The sequence below is a fragment of the Podospora anserina genome, chromosome 1, assembly GCF_000226545.1.
Source record: "Podospora anserina S mat+ genomic DNA chromosome 1, supercontig 1".
NCBI lineage: Eukaryota > Fungi > Ascomycota > Sordariomycetes > Sordariales > Podosporaceae > Podospora > Podospora anserina.
The window spans coordinates 2,577,534-2,592,010 of NW_001914859.1; the positions used below are offsets into that span (position 1 = coordinate 2,577,534).

Genomic DNA, 14,477 nt, shown 5'->3' on the forward strand with positions numbered 1-14,477 from the left:
AAACAATGTCAGAAGGTTGTTGGTTTGGAATGTTGAGCAGTAAATTTGAAGCTAGGGTCTAGACGCCCTTCAGCTCTGGAAATGGGTGTGATATTCCCTCGGTTGTCGATGACAGGACAATGACGAGGAGGCACATGCTGCCAGATGTCTGGAATCATTGCTGTGATGGAAATTTCGGCCCGTTTTTGTTGATGATTTACGTACGTACATGTTCTTACGGTGAAGATAAAAGTTGGGTAGTTGTGGCTGGGGCCAAGAGAGAGGCACGTTCGTATGAAGAAGGACAGGGAAGCCACAGGATATATTTGAGTAAGAACTCGCTTGTTACTAACGAATGGGGATGGTGGCAAGCCACAAATTATAGGGGAGGGAGGGAATGGAAAACTCCGGCTTGGTGACGTCGTTGGGTTGGAACAGTCGAAGAAAGAGACGAGGTGAAGATTGTACCAAGACATCAAATCTTCCGCAGAGAGGCGGATTGAGATTGAGAGCTGGAATATGGGATGGCCTCGTTCACATGCGGTCATCTTCTTGGTCTGGCAACTCAAAAATGTTTACGGCGGGCTAGATCGTCTCTGCTGACTTGAACATCCAGCCACGTGATGACAGAAGAACAGCTGAGATGATCGACATGGCCACATACGGCATCAATCTCTTTTCTGGTTGAAGGCTCCGAATCGATTCGGGCGTAAGACGGACAGGATGTTTCTGTCAAGTGAGGCAGCTAACGGTAAGCATTCATATGGCGCGGCCGTTCGTCCTTCCGGACTCCTCGTCGGCTCTTCTGGACGACACGGACGGCTGAGCAGATCAATCCCAATAGACTCGGCATACTTTCTATCATTTGATAGTCAGTTCTTGTTTCGATGGCCGCCCTTCCAGAGGTCAACTTGTTTCAGCGGTGATCGCGGTTGACACTCGAGACATCCCCTAATCAAGCTTACAATCCCAACAATCCCAAGAACACCATCTAACTGACCATACCAACACTATATGCCGCAGGAAGATCACCTGCCTTCTCTGTACCAAGCACTGTAAAGCTCCGAGTCTCCTCCTCTATTCAAGCCAGCTTCTAAGAAGACACGCAGACTCCTAAGCAAGTCTACCTTGCCACCTACACCTCGAGCACGACAACAACCTCCCTCAATAACACCACTATAAGAACGAGCACACGAGACCTCTGAAGATACCCAACCTTCCTTCCCTCACGGTCTCCAACCTGCAGACTTCACTATCTCTCAGATCAGACGGTGAAGGCAACACGCACTCACCAGCCAGCAAGGCTACACAAGCCCCGAGTCAGACCCAAACCATCACATACGACCATACCTTCAAGAAAACTCGGCATCCCGTCCGCTCTGCCCTAGATAAGCTTGAAAGGGCCAGATCAGTACTCAGGTGGGTGACCACTGGGGAATCCCTGGTGTTGTATGTTTTCGCTGGTGCCCACTTTTTGCTTGGATTGTTGATGTTTTGACTGTGTGTTTGAAAAATTGCAAGAGTGTCTTCAAGAGGAGGTTTTGCTGAGATCCATTGGGCATCAAGCAAGAGAAGTATCGAAAGTGCATCACATACGCGCTCTTTATGTGTGTTCATGCTCAAGCTGGTTGGGCTTTTCTCTCTCAAGCTGAACATCAACCATTTCCCGCCAGGTTCCTTTTCTCCCTGATGCCTCCTCTCAAGCAGTCCAGCAGAATAATGGAAAACCTTGAATCATAAAATTTCACTCTCAAAACATAAACTCTCTTCCATGGCCTTTCCTTCTTAGCCTCCCCTGAAGGACCCACATTCATTCCCACAAAAAACTTAACCACGAAATTTTCTCAACAACTACACACCTATGATAAATACCTCAACTTTGCCGCCAAAACAACATCAAGACACATGGTTGAAATAGCCACTTCGCCCGGCTAGCTCAATCGGTAGAGCGTGAGACTCTTAAGGAGTACTCCGAAATCTCAAGGTTGTGGGTTCGACCCCCACGTCGGGCTCAATTCCCGTCTAACGACACTGCCATGTATATTTTTTCCCCCTCCTAAGAATCTTTTTTTCTTCTGCTATCTTGGACAATGGGTATACACTCTTCCTGAATTATGTTGGTTGAGCCCTCCTTTGTTGAGAGCCATGATTGTTTCATACTTGCCTTACCAGGTATGTGTGATTGACATCTGGTATACAATACATAACCATATACATCACCACATCCATCCCTTCCTCTCTTGATATCCCATTCTCCCCCTACCACCTCCTCATTCTTCCCAACCTTTCCACCTTCCCTCCCATCCCTCCCCTCACCTCATAACCCCCTCAACAACCACCTCCCACTCCCCCCTATCCACCCTCGCCCCAAAATGCGGACACCTCACCACCCTCCTAACCCCCAACTCCCCCTTCAACCTCTCGACCCGTCCCATCACCCTCTCCACCCCATATTTTGCCAAAATCTCAAACCAAGCCTGCACAGGCGTGATCTCGGTCCTGTCCTCGCCTTCTTTTTCCAACACTTTTGAGAGCCGGTACAAATTTTTTAGTGTGAGGGCTGAGTTTTCCCATTCTAGGGACTCAGTTCCCGATGATGATGGTTTGAGATTGATGCCACTTCCCGGGAAAAGCTGGGTGCGTTTGGCGGCTGTGAAAATTGATGACGGGGCGGAGGACAGGGCGAGGGATGTTGCGGTGAGGGAGTGCCCTTGGGAGGAGTGGAATGGGGGGGTGGTGACTGGGGAGGAGGTGGAAGGGGAGAAGTGGGAGGGGTGGAAGTGGGTTCTGCAGGTGTGTTCTAGTCTATTTCGAGAGACAAAAAGTCAGTAGTGGTTCAAGAGAAAAAGGCGGGGGGGGAAGACCAACGCGAGGATAAAGTTGATGGCGGTTTGGATTTGGGGTGGGGTCATGTAGGGTAGCTCGGGGGGGTGGTCGGGGGTGTTGGTGATGGGGTTTTTGGTTGGGGTGGTGATCGAGGAAGAGGAAGCAGGGGCGAAAGTTGCTGTTGTCGGTGGTGTGGGTAGGATGCTAGAGTTGGGGATGGCGGTTGCTGCTGTGGTGGCTTTCGTCACTGCTTCAAACCCTGGGGATGATAACCCGCTAACCATGTAACACGGCGCGCCTAGCACCTCGTCGTAGCCGAGCTGCATCGTCATTGTGAAGTTCATTTTTTCAGACATATACCACGGCCCTGCTACCCCTTGCTGCTGTTGCGGCGGCGCTGGCTGTGGACCTGGGAATGACACCCCGTTCCTCAACCTCAACTCGGCCTTCATCCCCTCATTCTCCACCCTCAACACCCTCCTCTCCTTGTCCACGTCCTCAATCTGCTTCCTTATCTTGGCCACCTCTTGCTCAAGCTCCTTGACATAGTTGGCTTTGCGTTGGCGGTGCTGGATCTGCGCTCGTCTGACTTGGGCGCGGCGGTGGGCGGCTTTTGATTCTGGGACTCCAGAGCCGTCGTTTCCTTGGTTGTCTGATGATTGTTCTGGGGATGAGGAGCAAAAGTTAGGGGGCTGGTACAGTTGTAGGTAGATCATAATGGTGGTGTGGTGGTGTAGGTGGTGATGAAGGGGACAGCCAAAGTCAGAGACACACCTCAGGTAAGGTGGTAGGAATGAGAAAGATTTAACAAAACCACTACACTGTGCAACTACCGTGCATAGATCGGAGTTGGGAAAACATGGTAGGGTATAAGATGATCGATGATCACCCCCCCTAGAACAACCCCCAGCCATCAAGGTCCTTCAGACCGCCTACCAAAAGACAAGACAATGACAAATCTTTCCTCCCCAAATCCGAACCCGACAGCAACCCTTCCCCGCAACATTTATATTGAGCCGCATCGCATGACAGGTGTGTAGTGACAAATACTTCTGACCTTAAACAAAACAGCACTTGCTGTGGTAGTATTCATGTACGTAGGGGTTGTCAGGGAATCATCCCACAGAAAAAAAAGAGAATGGCAACTTACCACCACCGCTACCAACAGCCGACCCCCCCGCTTCTACAAACTTCACCTCCTTCTTCTTCCTCCCCTGCCCCAAAGCTAATTCCTTCCCTTTTTTCCAAAACGAAACGAACGATGGTCTGTGGGTGTTGTTGTTGTGGGTGGTGGTGGTGTTATCGTCTTGTGGGGGGTGTTGATCTGTCATTGTTGTTGGCTGCCCTAGGTACTCTCCCCGAACCAGCCAGCTAGCTGTTTTGATCAATCAACCCAGAATAGAATGTATTGTCATTAAAGTCTCCCAATTCTCAAGCCCACATCCGTCTGAACAGGTGGTATTGATGTAGCGTTGAAGGATGCAACCATACCTTATACTGAGTTGGTCAAAGATGAATGCACCACCATAGATAGATAGGCATGCTCCGTTCTGTACGAACCAAACCTCAGATTCTCAAACTTCAGAAAGATGCAGCCATCTTCCACCAAGTAAAAAATAAACATAAAACACAACATGTAACACAGCCCCCAATCCTCAGGTACGGTCTGTGGCCTTGTAGAGTTGGAAAATAAACTGGCCTCCTCGCCCCAGACCAACATATCTCTTGGTTTATTGTAACACGTCGATCAGCGCCATCCCGATTAGCCGTAGTCTACCCAAGGCTGATTTGGTGAGCATGTGGTCCAATCAGCCACGCCGCTCACCTCTACCAAGAACTGAGCAATCCCTCCAAGTAGAACAATGTCATCATTCTACGTACGGATATTCTAACTGTACCCTCCTCACAACAACAACAACAACCACAACAACAAGGCATCTCAACAAGCTCTATTCACTCCAACTACAGTTCGCTCCATGATGACCGAAAACAACAGTCTATCACCAAACAAGAAAAGGAAAAAAGACAACAAAAACATACAATATCAATAACGCCGCTTCCGATGCTAATCCCATAATGCGCCCCATCCCTCCCTTCCGAAAAAAAAGAGCAATAACCCCCCACCATATCCCATATCGAAAAAGACTACTTTGGTGCACAAAAGCACCCTCCCCAACGCCAGGTCCATGCATACCACCGCTTCACATCTCCCCTCTTAATCCGCCCTCTCATCATCAGTAGCCGTATCCTCCTCAAACAACTCCTCCCTATCCTCCAACTCCTCCTCCCCCATCTCACTCTCCTCCTCACTCCCCTCCTCATCACTATCCTCCTCCTCTTCATCCTCATCAGTAGCCTCCGCCCCCGGCTTCCTCAACACACTAATCGGCGACCAAGTAACATAGTTATTCTCCAGATCTAACCACCTTCTCGCGATGGGCAGCTGAAACGGATCAAACGGGAAACAAGCCTCCAAATGCGTCCACTTCTCATTATCAAACTCAAACCCCGTGTCCCTCAGCGCGCCGCCTTGGGCATAACTCCCAGTGTAAAACTGCGAGAGGTGAATGCTCTTGTTTTTTTCGATTTGGGGGTAGATGTACATCAGCCCAAGGTGGTGAGCAAGTTGGGCGAATTCTTCGACGATGACGGGGGAGCAGCATTTGAGGGGCTGGTAGGGGGGTTTAGCTATACTGAGCTGATACTGGGTGATAAGAACAAGAAACTTACATTGAGCTTGCTGGCAATATTGGCGTGCATTCTCTTTTTGAGATCTGGCATCCAGGGCAGATCTTGTCCGAGGAACGACGCCGGATCGTCCCAGTCAACGTTGTCTGGGAGTGCACCCTGGTCGAGGAGATCTCTCCACCGGAAGCAAAAGATGTAGAGCAGCCCTTGGAAAGAGGCGCTGAGAAATTGTTAGCCTCTGACAAAGAAATCAAGGTCTGCAGAGAGAACCTACTAGTATAATGAGTACCGCCGCACGTCCGGACCACGACAGTGCCTGTGCGTCTCCCGATAGTAGTCAATGTAGTCCAAAAGACAAGACACAATCAACTGCACAGTGTGGCTCTGAACTCTGGCACCACGAGCAGTAAAGCTTGCGAGATACGCTGCCGCAGCCTGTTTGATGACTGGCGCCTCGGTGGAGGAGAATCTGCACAAGATCAGCATACCGCCAACAAACAATGGCCAAGAACCCTAGACTTACGCAACAGAGAGTAGCAGGCCAAGAAACATCTCCATGAGTTGATCAGACTTCATGGCAAACTTGAACAGCAAGTACTGCGTATGGCGGGATTTGAGATGCTGAAGCGTAAACGGTCAGCACTCAACCACTGGATTGTCAGGTCACGAAGCCGGCAGAGTGTAGACATACCGGCAGAATGACATTCTTGAAATCGCTCAAAAGATTCTCGAAACACGCCACAGCCTCGTCGCTGTCCGGTTTCTCAAAGATGGGATCGTAGATGGAAAACACAAGGTCCATGATCGCATCTAGTGTCTCCAGCTTGTTCTTGATTTTTATCACCCGCTTTGTCTCCTCGGGCAGATCATCGTCATCGCTCATTACCGACTCGTCGTCGCTTTCGTCATCCTCCTGGTCATCCTTGGCATCAGTCTGGATTGATCGCATTACCGCCCTCGTGGTATCATCTTCATCGTTTTCGAGATCGAGTGTCATCTCCACATCAAGCTTCACCAGCTGCGCGAGGATGAGCTCCATGATATCTCGTTCCAGATCAGGGCGGGAGGTCTTGAGTCGCAGAAGATGATCGATGTACGACATGTGGACCGCCTTAGGCTCATCTGTGTAGGGAAACTTGGAGGTAACAAGCTTGATAATCATCTTGGACCCCGCCGGAAACAGATCCAGCAAGTACTTGATTCCAACATGCAGCCGCTTCTTCCTCGTCTCCAAGTCAACAGGTGGGAATCCAGGCACAGCCGAGGAACTCTTCGTCTCGACGAACTTTTCAACCATCATCCTGAGAATCTCGGCGAAAAACGACGCTTGCACCGACGAAAGCGCAGCCAGCAGCTGAATATAGGCCTTGGCGAAGTTCTCGTCCCTATCCAGCCAAGAGCACCGAAGAACACTTCGAACAAGACCCGTGCATGAACGCCCAAGCATCGGTACATAGCCAGTCAAGGCGACTACGTAACCCAGCAGCTCCTGGTGCCTCGGATCCTCCTCATCCTCGTCGGGACTGCTGTTCCTGTTGCTCGGCGCAAACAGGTCCTTGAGGTTGTCGTAGTCTTGTTCGTCACCGCGGGCCTTGCCCTCGAGGGCCTGTCTGACCTCACGCTTGGCGTCTTCAAAGCTCTTGCCGCTGATCTCCCTAACCATATTCAAGTTCTCATTGAAAACGACCGTCTTCTTCTGCCTTTTCATAGGGTGCTCCTCCTCATCGGCTCCATCTGAATCGTCGGCGCGGGATCGTGTGCCCAGTACGGATGCTGTTGGTTTTCTCAGGATCGGCTTGATTGGCGACGAAGCCACAGTTGGCGCATAGGCCAGGCGCGAGAGGGGGGTATTGGTCGTCATTTTGTGAGAGAGGTCAATGTCTCTTTTCGAATAACCGGTCGACGACACCGGGTTTGAGGAGGTAGGTGCTGTTCGGAGGAAGGTTGGTTCGGGGAGGCGAACCGGACAAGATCAAATTGATCGTGGTCAAGGGCGCGTTAACCTTTTGCGTGACGTGGGGATTTACCAGAGGGTTGCCGAATCAGCATAGTTGTCGCCTCGTCCCTATTTTGAAAAGAGACAAAAATGAAGCTGTGATCTCTGCCAGCCAGCAGTGTCTAGGATGTCGGTTGCTGGGTTGCCTGGTCGCTGGCGATTCCTCAGCTTTTCTGCCACTTCAAACTCCACCTTTGTTGCTGGAAAAGTTGAAAAAGGCTGGTTGAACTTTTTGCGGTTGAAGGGTCTTCCCCGCTAGTGGCACGTGCGCGGTGGATGCTGCGGGGCCCAATCAGGAAGGCGGTCAGTCTTGGAGCAACCACCCTTGACCGAGTGACAACACTCGCCGAGCATTATATGGGAGCACTGGAAGGTGAGAGAAGGTGAGGGCGACAAGTGAATAATTGATAATATCATTCACTTCGAGCTTAGTCAACTTTACAAAATCAATTACAGCTAAATCAACCCATCCAAATCAACAAACCAGAACGGCCTACAGCAGTGTCAACGTCAAGGGGAATCTAACTGCTGCCCACAAAAGCACAAAACGCAAGACCTGTCCTTGTTTTCCCAAGCCCTTACCATCCCGCCAAAACCAACTTTGTCCTCATGTACCTTTCGGCCAGGGCTCAGATGTCGGCTGTCTTTTGCAGAACACCAAACCAACTCCTCCCAACCGAGTGTAGATACTCATACAGATAGAAAGAAGAAAAGCATTGGGCACAGGTCCCAGAAATCAAGGGATTAATACTCCCCAGGTGCACCGTTGTGACCTGGCTGAGCTCCGTAGATGTTGTAGCCTTGGGCATCAGCGCCCTCTGGCTGGCCTCCGAGATCACCACCGGCAAAGCCGCCGCCAGGATTCGACTGGCCTGGCGCACCGTAACCCTGGCTGTTTGGTCTGTTTTGTTGGCCGTCGCGGTTTGATGTCGACTGCTGCTGTGGTTGAAAAAAGGCACGGTAAGTAACGGCTCACACTGCAATCAAGTGGCTCTCGAGCAGGAAACCCACCTCTCTGTACTTGGACAAGTAAATCTTGAGTGCTTCGGCGTAGTTCTCAAACCCAAGAGACGTCATGGCAAACAGAATATCCTCGCCGTTCACCGTCTTCCTTTTCTCTTGGTGGCACTTTTCCGAAGCTGTGTGTGATAGGTCAGTTCCAACTGAACTGAACCACATCCTCATGTATGTCTCATGGACCGGTGGCAGGCTTACCCTCGCTTGTAATGAACGAGATGAACTCGCTAACGCACTCTTGCATGCACTCCTTCGCCTCCTTGGCTATTTTGGCATTCTCGGGGAGCGCATTCTTCATGATGCGGGCGACTGGCGCAAAGTTTCGTATGTTAGCATCGTATATATCAGCCTTGTCCGTCTTGGACGACGACGAGGAGGCGCGAGGCGCTTCGGGCGACTCGGGCGGCGAATCGCTAGACATATAGCCGTCGGGGGGGAGGAGGGACGGCTGTCTCTGATAGGCAGGGCAGAAGCGACGCCAGTCAAGGAGGGGATCCTGTCGCCATGCAAGCGTGCGAAGCTTGAATGGGAGAGGTCCACGACAAGCGCAACATGCGAATCATGGCGAAGGGGGGGAGGGGAAGCAGCAGAGAAGCTCAGAGAAGCAGCTTCGAAGGAAATATTGACTTACCATTGGCTATGGGTAACCATCTGTCTTGCTCTTTAACATCAAACTCATAGGCGTGGCCGCTCGAGAGTGGGTCCTGAGGGTCGTTCATTTGTGCTTCGTCCTCGGGTGACGGTGCACCATGTTCAACGTCCTTTGAATTGGATTGGGGGGAGTCGGACATATTTGGCTACCTGCAGCGGCTGCTGACTTCTTGTAAATTCCTTGGACTGCCAGCTCGCACAGGTGGAATAGAGTAAGGTGATGTGTCGTTGGACACGTTGCAGGGTGGTAAGGCAAGAGACCCTCTCGGCTTGCGGCTTAACCTGCAACAGACTTGCGTCAAGCGGTACCTCTCCGCGCGTCACCCTAGGCCAGGCTTACTTCCTACAGGTTTTCCCTGCCCGATCTTCAGGCTGTAACGGAAGCCTGGGAGGCGGGGGAGCGCTGTCGAGACGGTGGTGGGGTGGAGGCAAAGGAGCAGGACGGGGGAAGGGGGGCAAAGAGGGGGTGAGGCGGGGGGGCTATGACCAGATGACAGCCGGCAACAGGAGCCCGGGATGATACTGAGAGCAAGCCCGAGTGAAGGGAAAACGGCGTCGGCCGGAGACGGCGGCAGACGGACACAAGGATGGGATAGGTTTTCCTGGCGGGTCCTACCAAGAAACGGCCCTCTCTCCTCTAGCGCAAGTCGCAGTTGGATGGAGCCTTCTGCACAGGAAGCTGCCGTGATGTAGGCAGAGTGCTAGGCTCTCCGTGTGGCCGGGTTTGACTACAGATGTTCCCCGTGGTGGTGGTGCGCGCAGGCAGTGTCTCTCTGTGCTATGTGCTATGGAGTCGCGGTTACACCAAACGGCGATGCGATGGCAGTGGTTGGCTGCTGCGGTGTCGGCACCGGACAGGATAGATTGTTGCGTGCCTCGTGGGATGAGTGCTTCTGCAGAGTCGCGTTAGAAAGCGGTGCGTGCCCGGGGGGGAGAGGAGGAGAGGAGTGGAGAGGAGAGGAGAGTGGATGGACGAGGGCGAAGGCTTCGGTGACGGGACGCGATGCGCTGCACTGCGCTGCGATGCCATGCCATGCCATGCGAACACGGGGTACGGATAGATACGTACCCAAGGTTGCGCCGTGATACTTGCTGCTGTCTACTAATTAACCGGGGCTGTTTGCAACTAGCTCGGGGGCGCGGTGGTTTCCTAATGGTGGTGTCTGAGTTGGCTGTAGGGTCGAGAAGTCTTCGCCTTGGGTACGGTGATGCATGGAAAACTGGATGCAAGAGGGCTGCAGCACGCGTGGGGTTCGGTTGTGGGAGGAACAACCTGAAGGTCGGGTGAAAAGAGGGAATGTGGAATGCGGGTGAGGCGGGTCCTCCAAGCGAGAGCCACCCCGGTCAGCCCCAACACCCCCAGCACCATGACAACAAGCTCCATCGCCAAGAAGCCGCCATTATCAACCACACGTCTGCCAAACGCCCGCCCGCAGCAACAAGTACCGGCTCTCTACTCTCTGTTGTTGATAGAGATACAGAATACTAATCTCTTTGCAATATGCTCGTGTTCGGTCCGCGGGATGTAGGGATTCAATACGACCTATGTACTGCAGCAAGCAAGCAAGCAAGCAAGCAATAGTCCTGCCGCAACACAGACTTGTTGCTGCTGCTCCATTTCCCACTTTCCCAGCCCGTCAAGAGCGGTGAAAATCAGTAGTGTAGTCCATGTGCTCATCCTGGAGCTGATGGGACCCAGGCCGCATAGTTCCTTGGTTTTCCCAATCCCATCACAAATACACTCACATCTCTCGGTCAAAGATCTGTAACATGCGGTCATGCCGTGGGTTCTACTGTCGCCAAGGGTTCTCTTGGCGCAGCGTGGGTTGGAAGATCAGGGTGTGGTGTACGCTCCCAGCTCTTGATTCGACAATGGCTGTTGTCACAAGTAAACACCCAGGCAGGAACGGAACGGGGGGGACGACGGGAGCCTGATGGGGCCGAGATGGCGGCTTTGGGCCGAAAGGCTGGGTTGACGTTGTGAGACTGCGAATGACTGGCCTGTATTTCTCCGGCCGTCCTGGAAGCAACACCGGAATCCTCAGCGAGGCTGGGAACTTCATTAGTGGTCCAAAATGAATGATTTGTGAGCCAATAACAGTCCAGAGTTTCAACTGGCGCATTTCATTGGAAGGAAATGTTTGTTTTAGAACTGTGAGTATCCTTATTGGCCAGCACAAAAGATGACAAGCCGTGACATGATTAATCTCGAGGGGGGCTGGGTGGACTGACAATCACCACCGCAACATAGAAAACGCTGGTGTGTCAGATCATACTTCCGTTTCGAAGGATGACGGCCACACCTGCTCTAGACAGACAAGTTTAAGCAGGTTTGGGCATGGCTGTGTGAATATTGACATATATGCTGGCCCACCCAGGTCGAGTAGTTGAGCCCCACACCATCAACGCTGATGCCAATCCCATCGCAGCCCAACCGTTTCTCAAGGCTCCCCGCAGCGCCGGTTGGGCAGCCCAAACCCACCCCCGCCACGGGGCTGCAGTCCCGAGAGCAAAGGCATTTGTACAACTCATCACCACACCCTCCGGGGAACATGAAGTTTGATGTTTAGGGTGTCATCAAGCTGTGGTCATATTGCTTTTTTTTTTGATCAATATGATCTCACAAGGCTCTTGAGGTGTCTTGACAGAGGGGCGACCTCAGGAGCTTGCCATTGCGTGCCGTGTCGTCAAGCCCTTCATCCTTCGAGGACTCCTGATGACATGGCAGGTTCCTGGTGTTTATACGACTACACGGTAGTCCTTTACCTCATCACTTGAGTGACTCATGACTGTACCACTTGGACGTTGTTCTTTTTCTGTTAGGAGGTTAGCGAGAGTGATCATATGAGACTTCATTGAATTCACATACCTTCCACTTCTCTAGCTCATCTTGTTTGGTCTTGTACTGCTTGACCAAGTCGTCCAATACCTTCTTCAACCCCTCCGCGTTTGTTTGCAGCGCAGGGATCACATCCTTGACGGTCCGTTCCACCAGCACTCCGTTGATCATGCGAAAGCACTTGCGATCCTCTGGGAGTGGTTGCAAAGTTTCGAGAACAAGTCTATATTCAGGGTGTTGGGTATTAGTGACTAAGCGGTGAGGACATCGTTTGAAGCGGTGTGGTGATGTGACGCAGGTCCCGAAATAGATCGCCAGAGAAAAAGTTCTCACTTGTGTTCTTCAGCTTCTTGCTCGACATCACCGATTTTCTGCGCAATTTGCTGCAGGGTGTTCTTGTAAGTGCTGTACTGAACTTGGAGGTCTGGCAGGAGTTGAGTCAGTTGCCATTCTTAGCTTATGGTAGATTCAAGGCCTGAACTTGCCTTGTTGCCTCTTGGCTGGAGCTGCTTGTGTCGCCATGATGAAGTCGGGATCTGAATATCACAGCTTCGGAGCCAAATTTTTGATATTGGATGCGGTTGAGAAGTCGAGACGGGTGATTGGGAGATCGACTGCCGTATGAGATCCATGCAATCGATCCTGGAGCCTGGGCCCGCTTGAACTCCAAGGCAGATCCACTGACAAATGGCCCGAGCTTTCAAACCTTGAATTGATTTAGAAAGACATCCAGAAATCGACGCTGGCTTCTCAACTACATCGTACAAGCACACTTCATTGGCGCAAACGAAGGACTATTACAGCACAAACAACAGCCACAATGCATCCTCTTCTCCATACCAAAGACAACGTCGGTAGGTTCTCCTGATCTAGCGTCATTTTCCATCTTGGCTGAAGCGTCTTTCCCTCGCAGCGTGCAAAGACTTGATGATCGCACTCGAACAATGCCATATGCGGGGCTTCCTTTGGAAATCCATGGGCATGTGCAATGACGCCAAGGAGGAGCTCTCTGCCTGCCTGAGGGCAGAACGGTGGAAGACTCAGAGCTTCAACCGAAGTGGTGTTGCCAACAAAAAGGACAAGATTCGGCAAGCCTGGAAGGACGTCGACGAAAACTCATAAACTCGAGAGCAAATCGACCCTCGAACCGAATGACAGTCACAGGCTCCCGACCGTCGATTTGAGAACAAGAACTGCGGCACCCACCAGCCCCAGCTCCGGAGGGAACACATCGCATCACAAGCGTTAGAGATACGGACCATTGTGCGATACGAACAACACTTGCGGTCTGTATAACATGGCTATAGAAGGACACTCTCCACACAAGAAATCGGGTTGTACATAAGGTTATTCTTGTTATTTTTGGCACGCCTTTCCGACTACCCCTTTTCAACCCCCTTTTTACAAAGTGCGACGGAACGCGTCACCGAAAGTAATCAAGCCGTATGTCGCAAAGAGCGACAACATGACGGGAACGGGCTTCCGGAGTCTGATCGCACGAGGAATCGAAGCGCCGCCGAGGACGACGGAAGCTAGGAGAGCGAGCTCCAAGCCCAAGGGCTGGCCGTTCTGGAGGCGGTAACCACCAAGACCATCTGGGCATTACGGCGTCAGCAACCGGTTGCCTTGCCAGGCTGAAGAAACAATCAACTTACACAAAAGACCGACAGCAGTGCCCGCGGCAACGCTAGGGACAGATTTTGTCTTGACGTATCCGATGGTGCCGCCGACAGCTGTCAAAGCCGAGAGAACGTAGGCGGGAAACTCGAGACCCTACCGACCCAGTCAACAAATGCGCAAGGCCGCAGATTATTCCACACAATGTCCGTACCATCTTTTGTGATTTTTGGATGATGTATTTGTTGTGACTGGTGCTGTGTCGTTTGTTTTATGTGTCGCTATTCAGAAGGCTTCGGAACTCTTGGGAAGTCCGCCGCATCCATGGAAGCTGTCCAGAGTTGACGGAACGAGCCGAGGCCAGAGAGGTGGGGCGCTCCAAGCTTCCATTTCGTCATGCTGAAAGGGACTTGTTTTCCGCTTGGGTTTGCGTTACAGCCGAGGTAGCCCTTAACAATTATTGAAATCTCGAAACCAAGAACGGTGCTTTGCTCTGCTCTGCGATCAATTCTGAAGTTCGAACATCAAGATTAATTCCCCTCTGTCTACTCTTCTTTTTGAGTTTTTCTATATCAGACCGATATATAGTCCGTCAGTTTCCCAAAACGGCAGAGGGTGCGAACAAGACATCTACAAGTTACCCCACAAAGACAGAAATCTTTTTTCAAACCACCATCGGCTAAACTTCAATACTACTTCCGCATACAAACTCCAACAAATCATCCCAATAGGTCCGCTGGCGTAATGGCAGCGCGTCTGACTACGATTCCATCAGTTAATCAGGAGGTTCCAGGTTCGACCCCTGGGCGGATCGATTTTTGTGGTTTTTGATCTTCCACACCAAATCACTCTATGGACAGACTT

At 51.6% G+C, this 14,477-nt stretch overlaps 5 protein-coding genes across 5 annotated transcripts, besides 3 other annotated features; 1 reads left to right on the top strand and 4 right to left on the bottom strand.

Moving 5' to 3' along the window:
* The first annotated feature begins 1,312 nt into the window (after positions 1-1,312).
* Positions 1,313-1,456: a sequence feature (rRNA 5S).
* A 448-nt stretch (positions 1,457-1,904) lies between these two features.
* Positions 1,905-1,991, top strand: a tRNA (tRNA-Lys).
* A 300-nt stretch (positions 1,992-2,291) lies between these two features.
* PODANS_1_7308 (uncharacterized protein) lies at positions 2,292-3,719 on the bottom strand (the record flags this gene model as incomplete). The annotated part of the gene is made up of 2 exons (XM_001912918.1): positions 2,292-2,766; positions 2,848-3,719. The coding sequence occupies 2 exons, from the start codon at positions 3,717-3,719 to the stop codon at positions 2,292-2,294; spliced, it is 1,347 nt and encodes a 448-aa protein (XP_001912953.1).
* A 1,301-nt stretch (positions 3,720-5,020) lies between these two features.
* PODANS_1_7310 (uncharacterized protein) lies at positions 5,021-7,354 on the bottom strand (the record flags this gene model as incomplete). The annotated part of the gene is made up of 5 exons (XM_001912919.1): positions 5,021-5,476; positions 5,536-5,699; positions 5,799-5,962; positions 6,017-6,114; positions 6,185-7,354. The coding sequence occupies 5 exons, from the start codon at positions 7,352-7,354 to the stop codon at positions 5,021-5,023; spliced, it is 2,052 nt and encodes a 683-aa protein (XP_001912954.1).
* Positions 7,355-8,233: 879 nt separating this feature from the next.
* On the bottom strand, positions 8,234-9,297 carry PODANS_1_7320 (uncharacterized protein; the record flags this gene model as incomplete). Its single annotated transcript, XM_001912920.1, has 4 exons — positions 8,234-8,428; positions 8,501-8,628; positions 8,705-9,025; positions 9,138-9,297. The coding sequence occupies 4 exons, from the start codon at positions 9,295-9,297 to the stop codon at positions 8,234-8,236; spliced, it is 804 nt and encodes a 267-aa protein (XP_001912955.1).
* Positions 9,298-11,940: 2,643 nt separating this feature from the next.
* On the bottom strand, positions 11,941-12,518 carry PODANS_1_7330 (uncharacterized protein; the record flags this gene model as incomplete). Its single annotated transcript, XM_001912921.1, has 4 exons — positions 11,941-11,973; positions 12,027-12,219; positions 12,330-12,422; positions 12,484-12,518. The coding sequence occupies 4 exons, from the start codon at positions 12,516-12,518 to the stop codon at positions 11,941-11,943; spliced, it is 354 nt and encodes a 117-aa protein (XP_001912956.1).
* Positions 12,519-12,816: 298 nt separating this feature from the next.
* PODANS_1_7340 (uncharacterized protein) lies at positions 12,817-13,118 on the top strand (the record flags this gene model as incomplete). The annotated part of the gene is made up of 2 exons (XM_001912922.1): positions 12,817-12,850; positions 12,910-13,118. The coding sequence occupies 2 exons, from the start codon at positions 12,817-12,819 to the stop codon at positions 13,116-13,118; spliced, it is 243 nt and encodes an 80-aa protein (XP_001912957.1).
* A 1,225-nt stretch (positions 13,119-14,343) lies between these two features.
* Positions 14,344-14,427, top strand: a tRNA (tRNA-Arg).
* The last annotated feature ends 50 nt before the right edge of the window (positions 14,428-14,477 follow it).